The sequence below is a fragment of the Somniosus microcephalus genome, chromosome 14 (genome assembly GCF_052327205.1).
Source record: "Somniosus microcephalus isolate GS21.2 chromosome 14, FLI_Smic_1.0, whole genome shotgun sequence".
NCBI lineage: Eukaryota > Metazoa > Chordata > Chondrichthyes > Squaliformes > Somniosidae > Somniosus > Somniosus microcephalus.
In genome coordinates, this window is record NC_141000.1 from 124,141,374 (window position 1) to 124,164,057 (window position 22,684).

Below are 22,684 nucleotides of genomic sequence, written 5' to 3' on the forward strand. Positions count from 1 at the left end.
TAATGGGGAACCAAGGGTCAAGTGGAATTAAGATTTAATATTAGAAAAGAAAAAGTACTGGAGAAATTAATGGGACTAAAAGCTGACAAATCCCCTGGACCTGATGGCCTACATCCTAGGGTTCTAAAAGAAGTGGCTGCAGAGATAGTGGGTGCATTGGTTGTGATCTTCCAAAATTCCCTGGATTCTGAGCGGTCCCATTGGATGAAAGGTAGCAAATGTAACCCCGCTATTCAAGAAAGGAAGGAGGGAGAGAGAAAACAGGGAACTACAGGCCAGTTAGCCTAACGTCAGTCATCAGGAAAATGCTGGAATCCATTGTTAAGGAAGTGGTAACAGGGCACTTAGAAAATCATAACATGGTTAGGCAGAGTCAACATGGTTTTATGAAAGGGAAATCGTGTTTGACAAATCTATTCGAGTTTTTTGAGGATGTAACTGGCATGATAGGTAAAGGGGAACCAGTGGATGTAGTAAATTTGGATTTTCAAAAGCCATTCGATAAGGTGTCATAGAAAAGGTTGTTACACAAGGTAAGGTCTCAGGGGCTGGGGGGTAATATATTAGCATGGTTAGTGGAATGGTTAAAGGACAGAAAACAGAGAGTAGGAATGAACAGGTCATTTTCAGGTAGGCAGGCTGTAACTAGTGGGGTGCCGCAAAGATCAGTGCTGGGGCCTCAGCTATTTACAATCTATCTTAATGACTTAGATGACGGGACCAAGTGTAATGTGTCCAAGTTTGCTGATGATACAAAGCTAGATGGGAAAGTAAGCAGTGAGGAGGATACTAAGGGGCAAAATTCGGCTCTCTGGCACCTGCCGTTAGCGCCTCCGGTGGGCGCTAATGGGGTGCAAAGGTCTTATCGCCCGGAGGGGGCAATAATAGCGCCTTCCGAGAAATTCGGCGGGGCACTGCTGTGGCGCTACCCGATAGCGCCGTGCCCTCGCTGGTAGCGCCCTGGGCCGCTGCGCTGCTGGCGATGATGTAATCGCCGAGCAACTCAACCTCTTAACGCCCTGCCACGCCCCCTTACCGCCCTGGAAGCGCTCCACCTCCTTCTTGGTACACTATTACTCAATGTCGCAGTGCTAAGTGCCGTCACGCCAGTGCAGGCCTCCCCCCCTGATTAAAAATTCAGAACTTGGGGAGTAGCAGAATGGATAGAAAGCTGGTCACAGAACAGAAAACAGAGAGTCGGGTTTTTTTAATACTTCTTTCCTAATCTTTTCACATTCCCTTTTGTCTTTCTCTCCTTTGTTGTCCATGTACTTAGTGTATGCTTTTTCATTTAGTTCAATTTTCATTCTCACACTTCTTGACATACAATTAACAGGCCCACTGTTTTATCTCGATTGCTCAACGGGAATGAAACACTTGAGACTTTTGATATTTGCTTGTGTTTATTTGTAATGAGCTGTGATAGAGAGCTGGTTCGCAGTCGCAGCAATGCAGAGCTAGCTACTGAAAGCGTCACGTGGTGTGATGAGTCTGAAGCAAGCGGGTCTGAGCAACGGGACCTCCTCCATCTTTACCAGAAGCAAAAGAACGTGTAATAGCCGATCCATCTCCCCTTGCAGTTCTCAACCCAGCTGGGCCTGCAAAACCAGAGTGTCAGACACAGGAGATCAGTCAGAGAGAATCACAAGAGCTCAAGTAACATATTTACAATTTATTGACGTGAAGAATTAAGATCATGCGCGCTCTAACCTCTCTCAAAGTTTCCTTCTCTCCTCTCCTGAAGGTGCTGACACTTACTAGGATACGGCACCCGCACTAACCCCACCCAGGGGCCATGTGTGTGCCTGTTACAATTTCTCTGTTTTGGGTTTTAGCAGATACCCTTCTATCGTAAAGTGAGCACAACAGGGGCCAATATAGGGTAACATTGGGCCACATGAAGGTCTGAAAGACAGCTAACCTGATATTGGTTAGGCACAATATTCAGGCTTCCCAGGCAGCCACCTAAATCAGGCGTTAGGCCCTTAAATACATAAGTATTACTAAAGCGGATTACAATCAGCCGTATAACCCTCTATAACACAAAACCCTCACTGTAATACACTGTATAACTCACCCCTCACTGTAATACACTGTATAACACACCCCTCACTGTAATACACTGTATAATACACCCCTCACTGTAATACACTGTATAACACACCCCTCACTGTAATACATGTATAGCACACCCCTCACTGTAATACACTGTATAACACACCCCTCACTGTAATACACTGTATAACACACCCCTCACTATAACACACTGTATAATACACCCCTCACTGTAATACACTGTATAACACACCCCTCACTGTAATACACTGTATAATACACCCCTCACTGTAATATACTGCATATTACACACCCCTCACTGTAATACACTACATAACACACCCCTCACTATAACACACTGTATAATACACCCCTCACTGTAATACACTGTATAACACACCCCTCACTGTAATACACTGTATAACACACCCCTCACTGTAATACTGTATAAAACACCCCTCTCGTTTAATATACATTGTATAACACACCTTCTCCATGTAACACTATCTATAATACTGCCCTCACTGATCGCTGAAATGCCTGTTTATAGCGAGCTGTTTATGTGGGCCCACAGTGTCATTGTAGCTTAGATATAGAGACCAGCAGTGCTTCATCACTCAATTACAAACTCAACATTTAAATACACAGAGCGAGAGAAAAGATCGAGGCTTCAACATACCAGGCTTCCATTCCTAGTTCGTTAACTATTATTGCTGCACAATAAATGGCAGGGTCCAAATCAACGTTATTGTTCAGGAAAGCTGCAGTAATAAATAAATGTGATATTAGAATCATTGTTCATATCTGGGGTCTGTTCTGACACAGAGCTAGAAGGGCCTATGTGGTGCAAAGTTGGCGGTATCAGATCGGCAGTTCTTGCAGCCAATGGACCTGAATATCTGGCGCTGCTCCGATACCGCTCACTTGACTCCACAGCCCGAGACGATATTCTAGCCCTTGGTATTTTATACGCTTCAACATGGGGGGATTAGGGTCTAAATTCACCATCGCAGCAGGGTATCCCTCAGGAAATCCCAATAACATTTTAGACATAGTCGCTTTCTCTGGGATGCAATCAGTCTTGTCGGGTCGGTGGCCATGTCAGCCATTTTATGTAGAGCAAGGCTCCACAAGCATCAATGAGATGAATGACCTGTTAAGCTCTCCATTTCTCATTGGTTGACGGGAGAATGTTGACAAGGGGGGAAATTATTGAGTGGCCAAAACCGGGTGATATTGAATGTGCAGTCTGTTTCACACTGCATTAGAACTGGTGGGTGCCGCGGGGACTGGAGTGCATCATCACCCCGGCCAACCAAATTTTAATTTAATTTGTTAAGTTTTATTTAAAGTTTTATTAAGTTACAGACATTTTGTTTGAACACCCAATCAAAAAGAGTAAATTGCATTAGATTTTCTTTACCTATTTAAGCCACTGGAAAAGTGTATTGGACAAGGTGTAAAATAATCTTTCCGATTGCCCAGCACCCATTCCTCGCCTGCTGACTGAAGTGAAATTATTCCCCGCAGGAAAATGCCACACTCTTCTTCAAACGGTAACACAGAAACTTTAACATCCACCTGAACAAACTCATTCAAAGGACAGAACCTCTTACACTGCGGCACTCCCTCAGTACTGTGCTGCACTGTCAGCCTAGATTGTGTGCTCAAGTCCTGGAGAGCACCTTTAACCTTCTGGGGCAGAGACAATAATGTTGTCAACTGAGCCAAGCTGACATCTAACACAAACAGAAGAGTGAGACCAGTCACCAGCCTGTCGTGCCCTCCAGGAATGTGCACACCAGTGGACAGGGGATATTACATAGAGTTACACAGAATACACAGCACACCAACAGGCCATTTGGCCCAGCCAGTCCGTGCCGGTGCTTATGCTCCACTCGAGCCTCCTCCCGTCCTTCCTCATCTCACTCTATCAGCGTAACCCTCTATTCCCTTCTCCCTCCTGTGCTTATCTAGCTTCCCCTTAAATGCATCTCTGCTATTCGCCGCACCCACTCCCTGTGGTAGCGAGTTCCACATTCTCACCACTCTCTGGGTAAAGAAGTTTCTTCGGAATTCCCTATTGGATTTCTTGGTGACTATCTTATATTGATGGCCTCTGGTTTTGCTCTTCCCCACAGGTGGAAACATTCTCTCTGTATCCACTCTATCAAAACCTTTAAAGACCTCTATTAGGTCACCTCTATTCAGCCTTCTTTTTTCAAGAGAAAAGAGCCCCAGCCTGTTCATTCTTTCCTGATAGGTATAACCTCGCAGTTCTGGTGTCAGCCTCTCTCTCCACTGCATCTATACCCTTCTGAAATATGGCGACCAGGACTGTACACAATACTCCTCATATTTTTAGACGAACAAATATTCAAACTCTGATAAACTTTCTGTTGGTTCACGTACCATCACAGCTCATGTGACAGGTGTTTGCAGATTTTGGAACATTTTTGCCTGCACACCACCGTGTACTGTTGATCTGAAAGATCCCATAGTCTGCTGACAAGATCTTTCCATCGCTGTCTTTCTCATAATGTGTTGCAAGTGTGTTGTATCCACTCGCGTGGTCGGCCATGCACACCCCTAGAATTAAAATGAAGACAAGACACTGTAGTGTAGAACATGTGACAAACAGAAATGTGATTCACACTGCGCCCCGCAGACCGGAGACAGTCTACAGCGAGGTTTGTCTTTGCAGCAACCTCGGGGTGAATTTCCTCGGAGCTTCTCACGCTCCACCGCCGTCACTTAGATGTAAACGGGGGGACCAAAGTGAGAGGAAGAATGAAAGAGGGAACGAGCATCTCAGAACAGGATACTGACACTCGCTTATCTCCAGTCCGTTCAGCGGAAGGCAGTGATTGTGGGAATTGGAGCAGTGTACAAGGTGGGACTTCATTTTGCTGATTGTCCCTCCTGCTCTCCTGGTGGTGCTGAGTCTCGCTGGGGCTCAGTTCATGGGCACCTGTAACTATTACCGTGATTGAGTCCAGACCGTTAGAGATGGAAGACTATTCTCTCTTAGAGAGCATCACAGCCAAACCAATCCCACCCGTGTTAAAGACAAAATACTGCGGATGCTGGAAATCTGAGATATAAACAGAAAATGCTGGAAATACTCAGCAGATGCTGCCTGACCTGCTGATTATTTGCGCCATTTTCTGTTTATATTCCACCCTTGTTCACACATGTACCTGTGATAAAGATGAAGCAGTTCTGTCTTGTTTTGGTCCAGTAATTGTCCCTCTAAGTCAGACACAATACATGAAAGTTTAAGTTCCATCTCCACAGCCTTAGCCTATGTTCATTTTTAGGGCTGAAGGTCTGGTGTGATCTTCTCTCACTTATTGAAGACTGGAGATAGATCTACTCACAGCTAGAAATAATTCCATAGCATAAAAATCAATTTCTATTAGTTGTCCTCGGCACATTATTAATCGTTTACATTGTAAAGCTATTGAAGACTCTCTCTCAAAGGAATAAGGATTTGGGATTTATTCGGAGACTGACCTCAGATACCAGAGCCAAAAAATCCAAGGAAAATTCCCCCAAAACATAACACAGCAGGGGTCAGAGGGCAGTGAGGACCCGGGCTGATTTTCCTGCCCCAGTCCAGTGGTCAGCGACCAATTGGAGCTCTGCTACTGTCGGCTTGGCTCAGATACGCACGAACGCGCAAAATTGGTGGGCAGGAAAAGACCAGCTGGTCCATCAGGTCTGCCTCACACCATGATGGCCGGAGCATCATGACTAAACACTTCTTCCCCCAACCCCTGCCCCCATCTCCACAGCCATGTAGTCTGGGGCAGAGATCGCATCATAGAGAAGGTCAGTGTCTTTATAGATAACAGCCCGTGTGATCTCCTCGACTGGTTTCGATCACCTGAGGAGGTGGGAGAAGAATTTTCCCTGAGTACATTTCCCCTTATTTATCTCTGTTACTTCGGCCTAACTCCAGAGAGATAAATAAGGGAAAAAATACTCTGGGAAATTCCTCTCTGGCCCCCTCGGGCGATCGGGATGTGTCCGGGAGATCACATGGACCGAGTGTGATCTATAAAGAGACTGACCTTCTCTATGATGCGATCTCGGCCCCACTCAGGAACCGGTCCAGCTCCCTCTTGAAGGCAGAGCGTCGGCACCCACCGCACCAGCCGGCAACACATTCCAGAGACTCACTGCTCTCTGGGGAAAGAAGATCTGCCCGACATCCAGTCTATTCCCACTCTGGCGTAGTTTAAACAAAAGATCAACTTACTCAGTCCAGACCAGGCTCAAACATTCCCCGGACCCACCAAGGTAACATGTACTTACCCACTGACTCAGAACTACAAGAGGAAAGCACAGCCACAATCGGCGATTGCATTCGGCACAGTTTATATACAACAGAGAAAGTGTTACTCACAGTCTGCCACGCTGTACTTGAAGTGGGACAGTACAGAATTCTTTACGGCCTTAGCAACCTGACATCGTGAAAGGACTGTGGCGCTGGCGACCGAGAGCAGGACACTGAGAACAATCAGAGTCTTCATCTTGTCGCTTTGGGTCCGGGTCTGGTAACGCTTGCGCTTTTATACAGGATCGTGCCCGTGGTTATCAGTTTCCACAAAGTTACTAAAACAAAAGTCTGGAAAAACAAGGTCAAACTATTTTTATCAGAATGGTGCCAGGTTCCTGAATGTCACGCGCTGATTTAACAAACACTGTGATACCAGGGGAGAGAGCAAAGACTTCTAGAGGTGATCTCACTTATTTTACCCTGGAGTACAGGTGGGGAGAAAGGCTGAGGGTTGAACAATTCAGGCATTTACAGTAACACCAGTCACATTACAGAGGGTGCTCTGCAAGATACAGATACGACACTTTGCCCAGAAAAGCCTAGCAGTGAGGGCGCTGACACAGTGTGAGAGTGAGGATTGGAGATGCGGAGATCCCGATCAGCTGAATCACTGGGACAATGCAGGATAGTGTCGGCTCATGTTCTTATGAAAGGCACTCTATAAATCAAAGTCCTTTCTTTCTTTCATGCACCTCCTTTTGACTGAAGTTAGAGTAGAAAGAGTAGCAGGGAAATTGGAAAAGGACAAGGCAGAAAGATCGAAAACTGGTGTTTCAGTGAGAAACAATTGACGAGGACAGGATGACTGGAGATGGAGAGATTTGAGGTTCATTCGGTCCATGAACATTGATGAGGTTTATGATAGACTGAGATGAACAAAACTGTTTGACCCAGTTGATCTCCTCCGCCTGGTATACCAACCCTATTACCTTCCCATTACAGTATCCAGCTGTTAAATACGTCGCGTGTCCTTCAGAAGTGCAGGATGAAGCAAGTAGAGGAAGCAGTCGATGCACCAGGTCCAGTTTAGAGTGTTCTGTCCCTAACCAGCCAGCCACACTGCAGCGGAAATCACTGGACAGTGAGAGAGGGAGTGAGGAAAGGGTTAATCAGACTGTCCTGAAGACTACTAATGTTATACTGCTATTTCCCTTTATATTATAGTGATATTAATCTTCAGCCTTTGCCTGCTAAGCAGGGAAGTTTGCGTCAATTTAAAGTACCACTGGGCTGTTGGGCCAGGGCTGACCCTGCAGCAATGGGCAGTTTCAGGATGAAGTAATGAGGCTTAATTAAAGATATCCCATGGACGTGTCAACTGATCCACTTTGAACCTAAGAAAGATAAATTGGACTTATTTTTTAATTGGTGAGAAACTAGAAACTGTGGAGGAGCAAAGAGATTTGAGAGCCCAAGTATCCAAATCATTTACATCTAACGGGCAGGTACAGAAAGCAATAAAAAAAAAGGCTAATGGAATGTTGGCCTTTACTTCAAGGAGAGGAAGTGATGCTTCAGTTGTACAGAGCTCTGGTCAGACGCCCAACTGGAGTCACTGTGTTCAGTTCTGGGCATCGCACCTCAGGAAGGATACACTGGCCTTGGAGGGGGTGGCGCGCCGAGTCACCAGAATGATGCCCGGGGGGTTAGTGCATTATATTATGTGTCTGGTTGCATAAATTTGGCTTGTATTCCCTTGAATAGAGAAGATCGAGGGATGATTTGATCGAGTTGTTTAAAATGTTAAAAGTATTTGAGGAGAGACAATACCAGCTAAATGGTACAATTTTAAAGAGGGTGCAAGAAGAGTGACATTGATTGAGGGATAAATATTGACCATGACACCGGGGATAACTCACCTGCTCTTCTTCGCAATAATGGGATCTTTCACATACACCGGTGAGAACCTCCGGACTCCGAGTGATTGATTGGGAATAAGGCGGACATCGACCCTTTATATCAGAGGGTCCGTCTCGGGGAGAAGAAGCTCTCCCGGTTTACCCTTACAACTTGGCGTAGTCGGCAGGATCTACTGGATGGGCTGAGTAGAGACATTGGGCTAGATTTTCAGTTGCTTGCGCCAGCAGTTAGCGCCTTAAGAGAAGTGATTTTTGGGCGCTATGCGTGTAGCACCCGGGCGCAGCGCAGTTTGCGCCCCGCCCCAAATTAAGTTGCCCGTTAGCGCCGGCGCAAAGTTTAGCGGCCGCCCGGATGCGCGCGCAGAAAATGACGTCACATCCTCGTGCAACGCCCTTTGGCCGCCCCGAATCCAAACTTCAGTCGGACCGCCCCATTGTGCGGCTGGCGTCCAGAGCGTTTGTAAAATGGAACGCAACACACCCTGGGGAGCGCAAATTAAAGGGCACTCCTCCTGCACTATAAAAGGCAGTCTGCATGTGTTGTGTGGAAGGATCCAGTGTGTTGTTGTGAATGGTGTATTTATGTTTCCGGCCACCACCACCACCGCCACCACCACCACCACCTCCTCCTCCTCCTCCTCCTCCTCCTCTTCCTCCTCCTCTTTCCCCCCCCAGACTCTGCCTTTGAAAAAAACACATGCACCCTTCCCCTTTAAGAGCTCACTGGCACCAGAGTGTCTGCCGTGCGCTGCGCCCGAGCTCGGGTGTTGCGCTCTGCACCGCCGGCTTAGCGCCTAAAGATAGTAGTGGAACGCCTCTTTTAGCACTCCACCAACCTCTTAGGGCGAAGCCACTGAATTTCCGGCAACGGGGCGCTACTTTGGGGCGGGCGCTAACTTCGGGCGGGCGCTAAGGTTAGCGCCCCAAAACTGTCTATACTGAAAATCTAGCCCATTGTCTCCTCGTATCGAAGCCCAGTGCTGGAGATCCAACGAATCTAGGCGGAGTCCGGATGTGCGAGGAAAGCTACTTGGGTGCGCATTAGGACATTGTAAAAATGAAAATGTCTGAATAAGTTGAGGAGCTCGGGTTACATAGGATTGGATATAGGGAAAATCCAATCTAGGCGGAGTTAAAACTGCGTAAGCAGGGAAAGGTCACTGAAGGCCCGGGGGAGTCCCGGAGGTAGCAAACGAGGGGGGAACTAGCAAATCCACCTTAAAAGGATGGCAAACAAAAAGGACGCCAAAAGATCTAAACGCCCGTATGAATTTGTACGCAATAGGTATCAACGGACAACAGTAAGGCATAAGGTAACTTGCCGTATGAATTTGTACGCGATAGTATCGGATAACGGAAATTCCGATAGGGGTGGGGTAAAAAGACCCCGGGGAAGTGAGAAAACCTCACAGCAATTCCCGAGCGGCTAGAAAATGGCCGGGAAAGAAATCGACGGACAAACAGGACGGTGTAACGTAACTTGCCGTATGAATTTGTGCGCGATAAGTATGAGAAAGTTAAGGAAAAGATGGTAAAAAAAGGGATATGATGACAAGGTAATAAAAAGAATGGGAAAGGAAGGTGGGATCCTGAATGGGTTCCCGACCGACAGAAAGAATGGTAGAGTAAGGAGAGCAAGAATAAGGAGGAGAAAACCATAGTGGTTCTTTGTCAGAGTCACCTGAAAAATGTGTAAGATTGAGGCCACACGGGAGAGGGGAAAAAGAGGAGTTAGTGGAAGAGTTAAAAAGGTAGGCGCCAAGTGTGCCGCTGTAATGAAGACAAGGTCAGTGCAAAGTGGAAGGAATGATAGTGAGGAGATTGATTGGGATGTTTCAGAAAGAGAAACCTAAAGTTTTACCGACACGGAAGTTATTAACGTCTGTGCTGAAACAAATAAAACACGATTGCTGAGTGAAAGGAACCTTAAAAAATGCTGGGATCTCAGTTTGTGTGAAAGTGTGTGTTAAAGTGTGAAAGTTTTCCTGACTATGGATGTTTAAGAAGTTACAGTATTCCGTTTGTCTGAAAGTCTGTCCTTAAAAAAAATGTCTGTTGTGTGTTTTAGCTCCACTCACTCTTTTGTACAGAGAGCTAAAAGCTGTTTAACCCTTTGAAGACTTGTCTTGAAGGATGGACAAGCGTGTGTTGTTTTAAGTTTGTTAATAGTTTTAAAAAGATAAACTTCAGCCTTGAAGTCACAGTTGCCAATGTGCCTGGAAGAAAATGAATTTGAATGTTTACAAGGCATGGGTAACTGTTTCTTTGTTAATGTGGCTATCGATTCTTTCTTTTCCAAGTAATACTGGTTAGTTAAAAAAAATTGATCTGGATTGGATTGGAGTTATTGAGGTTAATTAACCTATTAAAACCAGACTTTCATTGTGGCCACGGTGAAATTCTGTTTGGTGTAAATTTGTGTAGACCGTATTGAATAAGATATTTAATGGTCTGAAACCAGACTTTAAAATATTTACAGTCTTGGATATAGTGAATAGGTTCTGGTCCATACCATTGGCAGAGGAATCACAAGGGAAATTCGCCTTTACTGTCAGGGATAGACAATATACATGGACCAGGGTCCCGCAGGAGTTCCACAATAGTCCAAATATATTCCACCGTGTACTGAGTCAAGCCTTAGACAAGTTAGACCTATCAAAATACCAGAGCGCCCTACTCCAATATGTCGATGACATAATGATTGCATCAGAGGATGCCAAAGGACAGATGGGAGCAGTACTAGCCACCCTCCAGACACTTAAGAAAGCTGGCTTTAAATTGAACCCAAAAAGGCACAGGTTGGACTGTCTGAAGTGAAGTATCTAGGGCACGAAGTTAGCCAGGGGTATCAGGCACTCCCACAGGAATGAAAGGCAGCCATAAAAGACATGCCAAGGCCAGTGACCGTCCGGGGAGTGAGGGAAGTGTTGGGACTATTTAACGACTGCAGGAATTTTATATCAGACTTTGCAGGGAAAGCAGAGCCGATTCAACGGTTAGTTAAAGGGGGGAGACCCGCCACTGATAAGATAGAATGGGAGACGGAGCAGGAGGAAGCATATTGGGCCCTTAAACAGGAATTAATAACAGCCCCTGCCCTAAGATTATCAGATCCCACTCGACCCTTCCACCTATATTGTGATTTAGATCATGAGAGTGATTCAGCCGTGGAAATGCAAGATCACGGAGGGAAACAGAGACCCGTTGCGTATTACTCTGCAAAAAAAAGACCCAGTAGTGAAGGCGATGCCACGATGTGTGGCTGCAATAGATTGCGCCACCTGGGCGGTGCGAGTAAGCGAACCAATAGTGATGATGAGAAAGGTAATTTTGCATACTCAACATACATTAGTGGAACTACTCAACACAGGAAAATTGTGGACTATGTCGGATAGCAGGAAGGCTAAATGGGAAGCTATATTACTCCCCAGGGATGGAACTGTGATAATACATAAACATACCGGGGTTAATCCAGCCACGGGCATATTAACGGAAGGAGAAGGGCACAGTTGTCAGATGAAAATGGAGGAAGAAATAGGTACTGGAGTAAAGGAAGACCCACTAGAAAATCCCAATATGATAATCTAGGTAGATGGATCCCGAAAGTATATCAACGGAGAACCCAGAACAGGGTGGGCAGTAGTAAATCAAAAAGGAAAGACCTTGTTAAAAGGAGCCCTTTATGGGGATAAGTCAGCACAGGTAGCGGAGCTAGTGGCTTTAATAAAAGCGTTGGAAATAGCAAAAAACAAACGGATAAATGTTTATACTGACAGCCGTTATGCCTTCGTAGTGGTGCATGATTATATGACACTATGAGCCAGAAAGAGGCACATGACCTCTACGGGAGAGGTAATAAAACATAGAAAACTAATAGAAAGGTTAGTTAAGGCTGCACAGGCACCTTTAGAGGCAGCGGTAATTAAAATAAAAGCCCACACAAAGATAGAGGATATGGACTCACAGGAACCCCAGGACCAGGCCCCTATAGGGAATAGGTATGCAGATCTAGCCGCCAAGCTAGCTGCGGAAGAAATGCAACCAGAGGACGCGTTCAAAAACAAAATAAATATGGTCATGACAGTCAGTGGGGTACAGGAAGTGAATATAATGGAGGTACAAGAAAATACTAGTAAAGAGGAAAAAGAGAGATGGAGACAAGCGGGCGCTCGACTACAGGATGGAATTTGGAAATGGGGCCCCCGTAACCAGGTGGTGGCACCGGAATGTTGCAGACAACAACTGATGGCGCTATACCATGGTGTAACACACATTGGCAGAAGTAACATGTTGCACCTACTGACACAGTACTGGTGGTGGCCAAAGATGTGTCGGGAAGTCGCGAAATATTGCCACCGCTGTATAATATGCGCTAAGACTAATGTAGGACAGAGATGTCGAGTTAGAGTAGCAAACCAACCCAGGCCCCAAGGACCCTGGGAAAACTTACAAATTGACTTTACCAGCCCTTTAGCGCAGGACCGGGGGAAGGAATATTGCCTGGTAATAATTGACCAATTTACCAGGTGGGTGGAAGCCTTTGCCACCCGAGATTGCTCTGCAAATCCAGTTGCACTAATATTGGCTACCGAGGTTATACCCCGTTGGGAAGTGCCTCTGCAAATTTACTCAGACAACGGCACTCATTTCACCGGCAAAGTAATGAGAGAAACTTGTAAGCTGTTAAACGTAACACAAAAATACCATATACCATATCACCCCCAGAGCTCGGGGATGGTAGAAAGAATGAATAGGACACTGACAAAAGCCATCCAAGAAACAGGGAAGGGATGGTCGGAATTATTACCCAGCATACTAATGAGGCTGCGAGCCACCCCAGGACGAGCAACCGGACTGACCCCCTACGAACTAATGACAGGACGAGCTATGAGACTACCAGAGGATTTGGCTGGAGGGGTGGGAGAACCAGGACCAGTGCAAAATAGATTAAGGCGATACTTAGTACAACTAAATCAGGAGGTACAAGCACTAAATAAAGAAGTGAGGAACCAGCAACAGATTAAAGATCTAGAAAGACAAAATGCTGGACTTAAACCAAATGAGCTGCCCAAAATAGGTCAAGTAATGACGCAAGTTATCGGAAGAAAGGGAATGGTACCTCGTTGGATGGGGCCATATACTGTATTAATGACAAGTGATACGTGTGCTTGTCTACAGGAACCGACGGGTATGCGATGGAAGCACTGGACCCAGGTGAAACCATTTAACACTAAAGATCCCCATTCCACCCTCTCCTCTAGGGGAAAGAGCTCGGAAGATGACCAGACCTCTGTTTAAATTACAGATAAACATGGATCCAGTGAGATGGATTATTATAACTACTCTGATGACAACACTTATAAGCCCAAATAGCGGGCTGGAAGAAATGGACTGCACGTTAAGATCCCCTAGTGGAGACTCCACGAGAAACTTCATTATATCACACAGTTACAAGTGTGAAAAACAAGGAAAAGGATGTTACAGGTGTAACGGTATCTGGATGAACTTGGATCAATGACCATGCGGACCCTGTAGAATGACAGATACCAGCAATATGGTAAGATGTAATAGACACTGGCAGGTGTTGGGTCAAGTAGGGGGAGGATATGTCCTGAGCTGCATGGACGATATCATAAGATGGACTATTGTACACGGTGTTACAACACCTCAACCAACAACAGCAAGGATCAAACCACAAGGAGTAACCCTAGAACCAATAACACCCCCAATCACAACGATACCTGAAGAACGAAGGTGTCCGAAATTGACGCCTGGGCCCGAAAATGGACTGTCGTTAGTCACCGAGGGAGAACAATTGTATGATAATGTGAGACACGGTACTAATGAACTTAACCATGCTACAATGGCCAGGATATTGTGAAAGATTTAGTAAAACTAGAGAGTTGTATGCATATATGATAAAGGAATGTAATTAACCAAGCTGCTGATGCAACAGGGGCTACTAGTTTCAGGGGACATGCTGCATTCCACCAAAGAATTAAGAGGGGCTTAGGAAACGATGTACTCACGGGAATAAATACGGGAACGTCATTCATTAATGCCCTAGATATACAAGGAGTCCAGAGTAGTGTGGAACAATTACAAAGGGTAATACAACAGATTATAGAGAAAGAAACTGGTTTGGTTCAACAAGAATCAGAGTTGGGAGAACATATGATAAGAAAATTACTCGAGGGAATCAAAGTTATAGAAGACCATGCTAGCACTATCCACAAACTAAACCATAGAGATGAGGAACAGGTAAAAGATGGGGTAGGGAGAGGCTTGTGCCATGCCTATGGCCAATGGACCACTGGACAGTTAAAACACGAGGTGAGGTACCAGACTGGATTAACAGCACAGCTCTATGGCCTGAGCCAGAATCCAGGCCCTCTGAGTGCTTGTACCCTCAAGGGGATGACCAGAGTATATCCAGTGATACAAAAATGCAAAGCAGAAGTGACAGCAATGATAAGCATGGTACTCATGATACCAGTGGTGAGACTAGACACGACTGCATACCCACAGTACCAGGTAACAAACATAGGCATAGTGAGGGGTGAGACATACCTCCGATACTATCCAATTGATACCTATGCCATCAGGAAGAATGGTGCTATAGAGGAGTCTCCCTAAACAGATGCCATGGGAAAGGTACGCTTACGATATGCCCACATCTGGTAGGAGAAGGCCCTAAGGATGAGTGCGGCTATAATAAGACAGAGGGGTGCATGTTGGACTTATCACATGTCGATCACCATCGCACCCGCTCGGGATATAGAGGCAGAGGGGAGTATTGTATAGCCACCACAGAGACTGAGTACCAATATAGTAACCTTGTATGTGTAATCACAATGCCTAACTTCTGCTTCACACCAAAAATCCCTGTGGCAATTGGACACACCAGATTGGTGTATGTACACTTAAGGGAGGAAATGAAACTAAATGTGCCAGATAGTTCAAGGGACGAATTGGTCAATTATGAAGATCCGGTGGGGGCTCTGATACCCCGCCTGCAAGAGGATCTGCAAGAGATAAAAGAGGGCTTAAGTAAAATGATGAAACAATACGTAATGTTGCAAAGGAACCTTGGGGGACTAGAAAGAGACATAGAAGTAGAACTACAGGAAGTCCCATGGTATGAGAAGCTGTGGGATTGGGGGATGAATGTCAACATCCACCCATGGATCCGCATACTTCTCACATATTAGTTACAATACAATTGGTTTTGGCAATAGGAATGGGAATAGCAGGATGTGCCACCTGTAAAAAACGTAGAAAACAAAAAAAGATGGAAAGAAATGGAAGAAATGTACATGACTTTGATAAAGTAGTGATGTATGCTGTTCGGTGGTAATTGTTACAGAAACCTCCTGGGCAGATTCCCATTGAGCAGACGGACTATTACTACGAACGAGCGAAGGCTTGGGAGAAAGACCTGCTTAACAGATGTATAGTACTAATAACATTAATGCTTATTACCTATGTATTTGTGTGGATAATATGTCGATGGAAAGGATGTAGGGGGCATAGAAATCAGGACAATATGATTATAGAAACTAGGTGACCCAATGGGTTCGATTTGATCACCACCCCAGCAGGACACCATAATAGGAAAAAAAAATAATCGGGTTGGTCAATGATTAAAAGAGATTAATCAGGACCAAAAGGGGGGACTGAAAGGGTTAAAAAAGAGCTAAGACGAGGGGATTAAGGAACAGAGCATATATCCAACCATCTAAGGAATTGGTATGAACAATGTCCAGAAGGAAAGTCTGGTGTAGTCGTGGCCAAAGTGCACAAACCGTGAATCACTAACTGAGGAATGTATTGAGAGATAACATAAGAACATAAGAACATAAGAAATAGGAGCAGGAGTAGGCCAATCGGCCCCTCGAGCCTGCTCCACCATTCAATAAGATCATGGCTGATCTGATCCTAACCTCAAATCTACTATCACTCTCCATCCCACCCGAACCCATGTGATCTCCCGGGAGAGGCGAAAAACCAGATAAAAAACCCAATGGCCAATTTGGGAGAAAAAATCTGGAAAATTCCTCTCCGACCCATTTGGCGATCGAAACTCGTCCAGGAGATCACTCTGTCCCTATATTTTCTACAGTACTTACCTTCTGTAAAAGGTGATCTCCACCCCAGCAAGGAACAGGAATAGAGCCATCTCCTGAAATCTAACACATAATTAGAACACAAGAAGTAGGAGCAGAACCAGGCTACATGGCCCCTGGGCCCGCTCCGCTACCCACAGGGCCATGACCGTTCCGAACCTAGACTCATGTCCAATTTCCTGCCAGCTCCCCGTAACCCCTAATTCCCTTTACTTCTAAGAAACTGTCTATTTCTGTTTTAAATTTATTTAATGATGTAGCTTCCACAGCTTTCTGGGGCAGCAAATTCCACAGACCTACTACCCTCTGAGTGAAGAAGTTTCTCCTCATCTCAGTTTTGAAAGAGCAGCCCCTTATTCTAAGATTATGCCCCCTAGTTCTAGTTTCACCCATCATTGGGAACATCCTCACCGCATCCACCCGATCAAGCCCCTTCACAATCTTATATGTTTCAATAAGATCGCCTCTCATTCTTCTGAACTCCAATGAGTAGAGTCCCAATCTACTCAACCTCTCCTCATATGTCCACCCCCTCATCCCCGGGATTAACCAAGTGAACCTTCTTTGTACTGACTTGAGAGCAAGTATGTCTTTTCTTAAGTATGGACACTAAAACTGTATGCAGTATTCCAGGTGCGGTCTCACCAATACCTTGTATAACTGCAACAATACCTCCCTGTTTTTATATTCTATCCCCCTAGCAATAAAAGCCAACATTCCATTGGCCTTCTTGATCACTTGCTGCACCTGCATACTAACTTTTTGAGTTTCATGCACCAGGACCCCCAGATCCCTTTGTATTACAGTACTTTCCAGTTTCTTGCCATTAAGATAATAACTTGCTCTATGATTTTTCCTGCCAAAGTGCATAACCTCACACTTTCCAGTATTGTATTCCATCTGCCAAATCTCTGCCCACTTACTTAGCCTGTCTATGTCCCTTTGCAGGTTTTTTATGTCCTCCTCACTCACTACTTTCCTTCCCATCTTTGTATCATCTGCAAACTTTGATATGCTACACTCGGTCCCCTCCTCCAAATCGTTAATATAGATTGTAAAGAGTTGGGGACCCAGCACTGACCCCTGCGGAACACCACTAGTTACTGATTGCCAGTCTGAGAATGAACCATTTATCCCAACTCTGCTTTCTGTTAGATAGCCAATCCTCCACCCATGCCAGAATATTACCCCCAATCCCGTGATTTTTTATCTTGAGCAATAATCTTTTGTGTGGCACCTTGTCAAATGCCTTTTGGAAGTCTAAATACACTACGTCCACCGGTTCCCCTTTATCCACCCTGTATGTTACTTCCTCAAAGAACTCAAGCAGATTTGTCAAACATGACTTCCCCTTCATAAAACCATGCTGACTTTGTCCTATTAAATTATGTTTATCCAAATGTCCCATTACTGTCTCCTTAATAATGGACTCTAAAATTTTACCAACCACAGATGTTAGGCTAACAGGTCTGTAGTTTCCAGCCTTCTGCCTACTAACCTTTTTAAATAAGGGTGTTACATTAGCAGTTTTCCAATCTGCCGGGACCTTTGCTGAGTCCAGGGTGTTTTGGAAAATTATTACCAATGCATCCACAATCCCTACCGTCACTTCCCTCAAGACCCTAGGATGTAAGCCATCAGGTCCAGGGGATTTATCCGCCTTGAGTCCCATTATTTTACCAAGTACCACTTCCTTAGTGATTTTAATCGTATTTAGCTCCTCCCCCCTAGAGCCCCCTGTTTGTCCAGTGTTGGGATATTCTTAGCGTCCTCTACCGTAAAGACTGATAAAAAATAATTGTTCAGCGTTTTTGCCATCTCCATGTTTCCCACCATTAATTTCACGGTCTCATCCTCTAAGGGACCAACATTTACTTTAGCCACCCTTTTTCTTTTTATATAACTATAGAAACTTTTGCTATCTGTTTTTATATATTTTGCTAATTTACTTTCATAATCTATCTTCCCTTTCTTAATCAATCTTTTAGTTATTTTTTGCTGTCTTTTAAAGACTTCCCAATCTTCTATCCTCCCACTAGATTTGGCTACCTTATATGCCCTTGTTTTTAGTCGGATACTATCCTTAATTACTTAGCCACGGATGGCTATTTTTTCTTTTACACCCTTTTTACCTCAGTGGAATATATTTATTTTGGAAGTTGTAAAATAACTCCTTAAATGTACACCACTGATCATGTACCGTCTTACCCTTTAATCTATTTTCCCAGTCCACTCTAATCAATTCTGCTCTCATATCTTCATAGTCTCCTTTATTCAAGCTCAGCATGCTTGTCTGAGATCCAACCTTCTCACCCTCTAATTGAATATGGAATTCAACCATGTTATGGTCACTCATTTCAAGGGGATCCTTTACTAGGACATTTTTAATTAATCCTGTCTCATTACACAGGACCAAATCTAAGGTTGCTTGCCCCCTGGTCGGTTCAGTTACATACTGCTCAAGAAACCCATCCCTAATACACTCAATGAACTCATCCTCAAGGCTGCCCTGCCCAATTTGATTTGTCCAGTTAATATGATAGTTAAAATCCCCCATAATTATAGCTGTTCCCTTATTACAAGCCTCAACTATTTCCTGATTAATACTCCGTCCAACAGAGTTGCAACTGTTCGGAGACCTATAGACTACGCCCACTAGTGTTTTTTTCCCCTTATTATTCCTCATCTTCACCCAAACTGTTTCACTATCCTGATCCTTTGACCCAATATCATTTCTCTGTATTACAGTGATTCCTTCCTTTATTAACATAGCCACCCCACCTCCCCTTCCTTCCTGCCTGTCCTTCCTGATTGTTAAATAACCTGGTATATTTAATTCCCAGTCATGGTCACCCTGCAGCCATGTTTCTGTAATGGCCACAAGATCATACCCATATGTAGTTATTTGTGCCGTTAACTCGTCCATTTTGTTACGAATGCTATGTGCATTCAGATAAAGAAATTTCAAATATGTTTTATGACACTTAGTTCCTGCTTTTTCCTTTTTTACTACTTTACCTTTTACTCCATACCTTCTGTCCCTTCCTGACATGCTCTGTTTTTTAATTCCCCCACTGCTACCTAAGTCTATGACCTTCTCCATTGTCATTTTTATTATTTTCTCTCTAAGAACCTCCCCCCCACTAATTAGTTTAAAGCCCTCTCTACAACCCTAGTTATATGATTCGCCAGGACTCTAGTCCCAGCACTGGCCAAGTGATGTCCGTCCCAACGGAACAGCTCCCTCCTGTTCCAGTACTGGTGCCAGTGTCCCAAGAAGCAAAACCCATTTTTCCCACACCAGTCTTGGAGCCACGCATTTAACTCTCTAATTTTAATTATCCCAGCCAAATTCACTCGTGGCTCAGGTAATAATCCAGAGATTATTACCCTTGAGGTTCTGTTTTTTAATTTGACCCCTAGCTGTTCATACTCCTTTAACAGAACCTTCTTCCTTGTCCTATCTACGTTGTTTGTACCAACATGGACCATGACAACTGGATCCTCCCCTCCCACTCCAAGTTTCTTTCCAGCCCAGAAGAGATGTCCTTAACCCTGGCACCGGGCAGGCAACACAGCCTTCGGGACTCCCGCTCTCGACTGCAGAGAACCCTATCTATCCCCCTAATGAAACTATCCCCTACCACTACAACATTTCTTTTTACTCCCCCCACTTGAATGGCCCCCTGTTCCACGGTGCTGTGGCCAGGTTGCTCATCCTCCCTGCAGTCCCCGCTCCTGCCCTCACAGGGAGTAAGAATCTCGAACCTGTTTGACAAGAGCAAGGGCTGCGGCTCCTTCAACACTACCTCCTGGATCCCTGTACCTGCCTCACTCATAGTCACACCATCCTGTCCCTGACCACGGACTACATCTGAATTAATTAATTTCATCGGTGTGACTACCTCCTGAAACATAGAGTCCAGGTACTTCTCCCCCTCCCTGATGTGTCGCAGTGTCTGAAGCTCGATCTCAAGCACCTCAATACGGAGCCGGAGTTCCTCTAGCAGCAAACACTTGTCGCAAATGTAATCACTGTGTGCCTCAATGGGTTCCACCGGCTCCCACATCTCGCAGCAGTAACACATCACCTGCTCCATTCTATATAATTAATTAAATTTCTTATTATTAGTTATTAAGACCCTGCCCGGATATAGATGATAATATCACACCACTATTCAATAGGACTTACCAACTTAAAGGTATAAAAGAGAAGAGAACCCACTAACCAGCTGATCACCAATCTTCCTTTTGAATGCTGTCTGTGGGACCTGTTAGGTTGATTCGTCTTGCTGCTCCACTTCCGCAGTGCTGTCTAAGCCTGGGAGTAGGGAACAAAACAGAGCAAAAACACCCCCTCACCTCCCACTTGCCCGAACTCTCCCGCTTACCAAACTCTCACTCCACTGAATGCCACCGCACTCAGCACTGCCGCACTAGTCCCGCCCCTTTTTATACCGGATTCTACTTCCGGTTTAAACACCCCAGCAGCTTAATTTACACTAAAAAATTAAACTTACTTCAAATAATAAACTTTTTAGCTCACTAAAATTCACTAAATACACTTAAATGACTTTTTCTCCCACTTACCAACTCTCACTCCACTCAATGCCACCGCGCTCAGCCACTTATGGGGCCACAATAACGTATGGGGTCACAAGACCAATGCACACAGGTCACAAGAAATTGCACACTAAGCCAACTGTATGATGAAAGAAATATATACGAGTAAACATAGAAACATAGAAGATAGGAGCAGGAGTAGGCCATTCAGCCCTTCGAGCCTGCTCCGCCATTCAATGAGATCATGGCTGATCATCCAAATTCAGTACCCTGTCCCTGCCTTCTCCCCATATCCCTTGATCCCTTTAGCCTTAAGAAATATATCCAACTCTTTTTTGAATATATTTAATGAACTGGCCTCCACCGCCCTCTGTGGCAGAGAATTCCACAGGTTCACCACTCTCTGGGTGAAGAAATTCCTCCTCATTTCAGTCCTAAATGGCTTACCCCTTATCCTTAGACTGTGACCCCTGGTTCTGGACTCCCCGGCCATCATAAACATCCTTCCTGCATCTAGTCTGTCCAGGCCTGACAGAATTTTATAGGTTTCGATGAGATCCCCTCTCAATCTTCTAAACTCCAGTGAGTATAAGCCCAATCGACACAATCTCTCCTCATACGTCATTCCTGCCATCCCAGGTATCAGCCTGGTGAATCTTCGCTGCACTCCTTCCATGGCAAGAACGTCCTTCCTCAGGTAAGGCGACCAAAACTGCACACAATACTCAAGGTGCGGTCTCACCAAGGCCCTGTACAACTGTAGCAAGACCTCCTTGTTCCTGTACTCGAACCCTCTTGCTATGAAGGCCAACATACCATTTGCCTTCTTAACCGCCTGCTGCACCTGCATGCTTACCTTCAGCGACTGGTGCACAAGAACACCCAGGTCTCTTTGCACTTCCCCTTCTCCCAATCTATTGCCATTCAAATAATAATCTGCCTTCCTGTTTTTGCCACCAAAGTGGATAACCTCACATTTATCCACATTATAGTGCATTTGCCATGTTTCTGCGCAATCACCAAATCTGTCCAAATCGTACTGGAGTTTCATGACATCCTCCTCACAGCTTAGCCTCCCACCCAGCTTTGTGTCGTCTGCAAATTTGGAGATATTACATCCAATTCCCTCGTCCAGATCATTAATATATATTGTGAATAGCTGGGGTCCTAGGACCGATCCTTGCAGTACCCCACTAGTCACTGCCTGCCACTCGGAAAACGACCCGTTTATTCCAACTCTATGCTTTCTGTCCGCCAACCAGTTCTCTATCCAAGTCAATACCTTGCCCCCAATCCCATTGCCTTAATTTTGTCTCTTATGCGGGACCTTATCGAAAGCCTTCTGAAAGTCCAAATACACCACATCCACTGGTTCTCCCTTATCTATTTTACCAGTTACATCCTCAAAAAATTCCAGTAGATTAGTCAAGCATGATTTACCTTTTGTAAATCCATGTTGACTTTGTCCGATCCTGTCACTGCTTTCCAAGTGCTCTGCTATTACATCTTTTATAATGGACTCTAGCATTTTCCCCACTACCGATGTCAAGCTTACCGGTCTATAATTCCCTACCTTTTCTCTACCACCTTTTTTGAATAGTGGGGTAACATTAGCTACCCGCCAATCCATGGGTACCGTTCCAGAGTCTATCGAGTTATGGAAGATGACCAGCAATGCATCTACTATTTCTAGGGCCACTTCCTTAAGTACCCTGGGATGTAGATTATCAGGCCCT

At 45.0% G+C, this 22,684-nt stretch overlaps 1 protein-coding gene across 1 annotated transcript; it reads right to left on the reverse strand.

Moving 5' to 3' along the window:
• Positions 1 to 1,384: 1,384 nt before the first annotated feature.
• On the reverse strand, positions 1,385 to 6,694 carry LOC147107896 (lysozyme C, spleen isozyme-like). Its single transcript, XM_086007437.1, has 4 exons — positions 6,467 to 6,694; positions 4,468 to 4,644; positions 2,735 to 2,816; positions 1,385 to 1,598 (listed from the first exon to the last, which is right to left on the reverse strand). The coding sequence occupies exons 1-4, from the start codon at positions 6,591 to 6,593 to the stop codon at positions 1,532 to 1,534; spliced, it is 453 nt and encodes a 150-aa protein (XP_085863563.1). The 5' UTR covers positions 6,594 to 6,694; the 3' UTR covers positions 1,385 to 1,531.
• Positions 6,695 to 22,684: the final 15,990 nt, after the last annotated feature.

What these genes read in the sequence shown, in the direction of transcription:
- LOC147107896 (XM_086007437.1), bottom strand. Translation starts at nt 6,593, where the DNA reads ATGAAGACTCTGATTGTTCTCAGTGTCCTGCTCTCGGTCGCCAGCGCC. An exon ending in CAAGTACAGCGTGGCAGACT is followed by an intron (nt 4,645 to 6,466) that starts GTGAGTAACACT and finishes TTTTAATTCTAG; the next exon opens with GGGTGTGCATGGCCGACCAC. An exon ending in GAACTAGGAATGGAAGCCTG is followed by an intron (nt 1,599 to 2,734) that starts GTATGTTGAAGC and finishes CTGGTTTTGCAG; the next exon opens with GCCCAGCTGGGTTGAGAACT.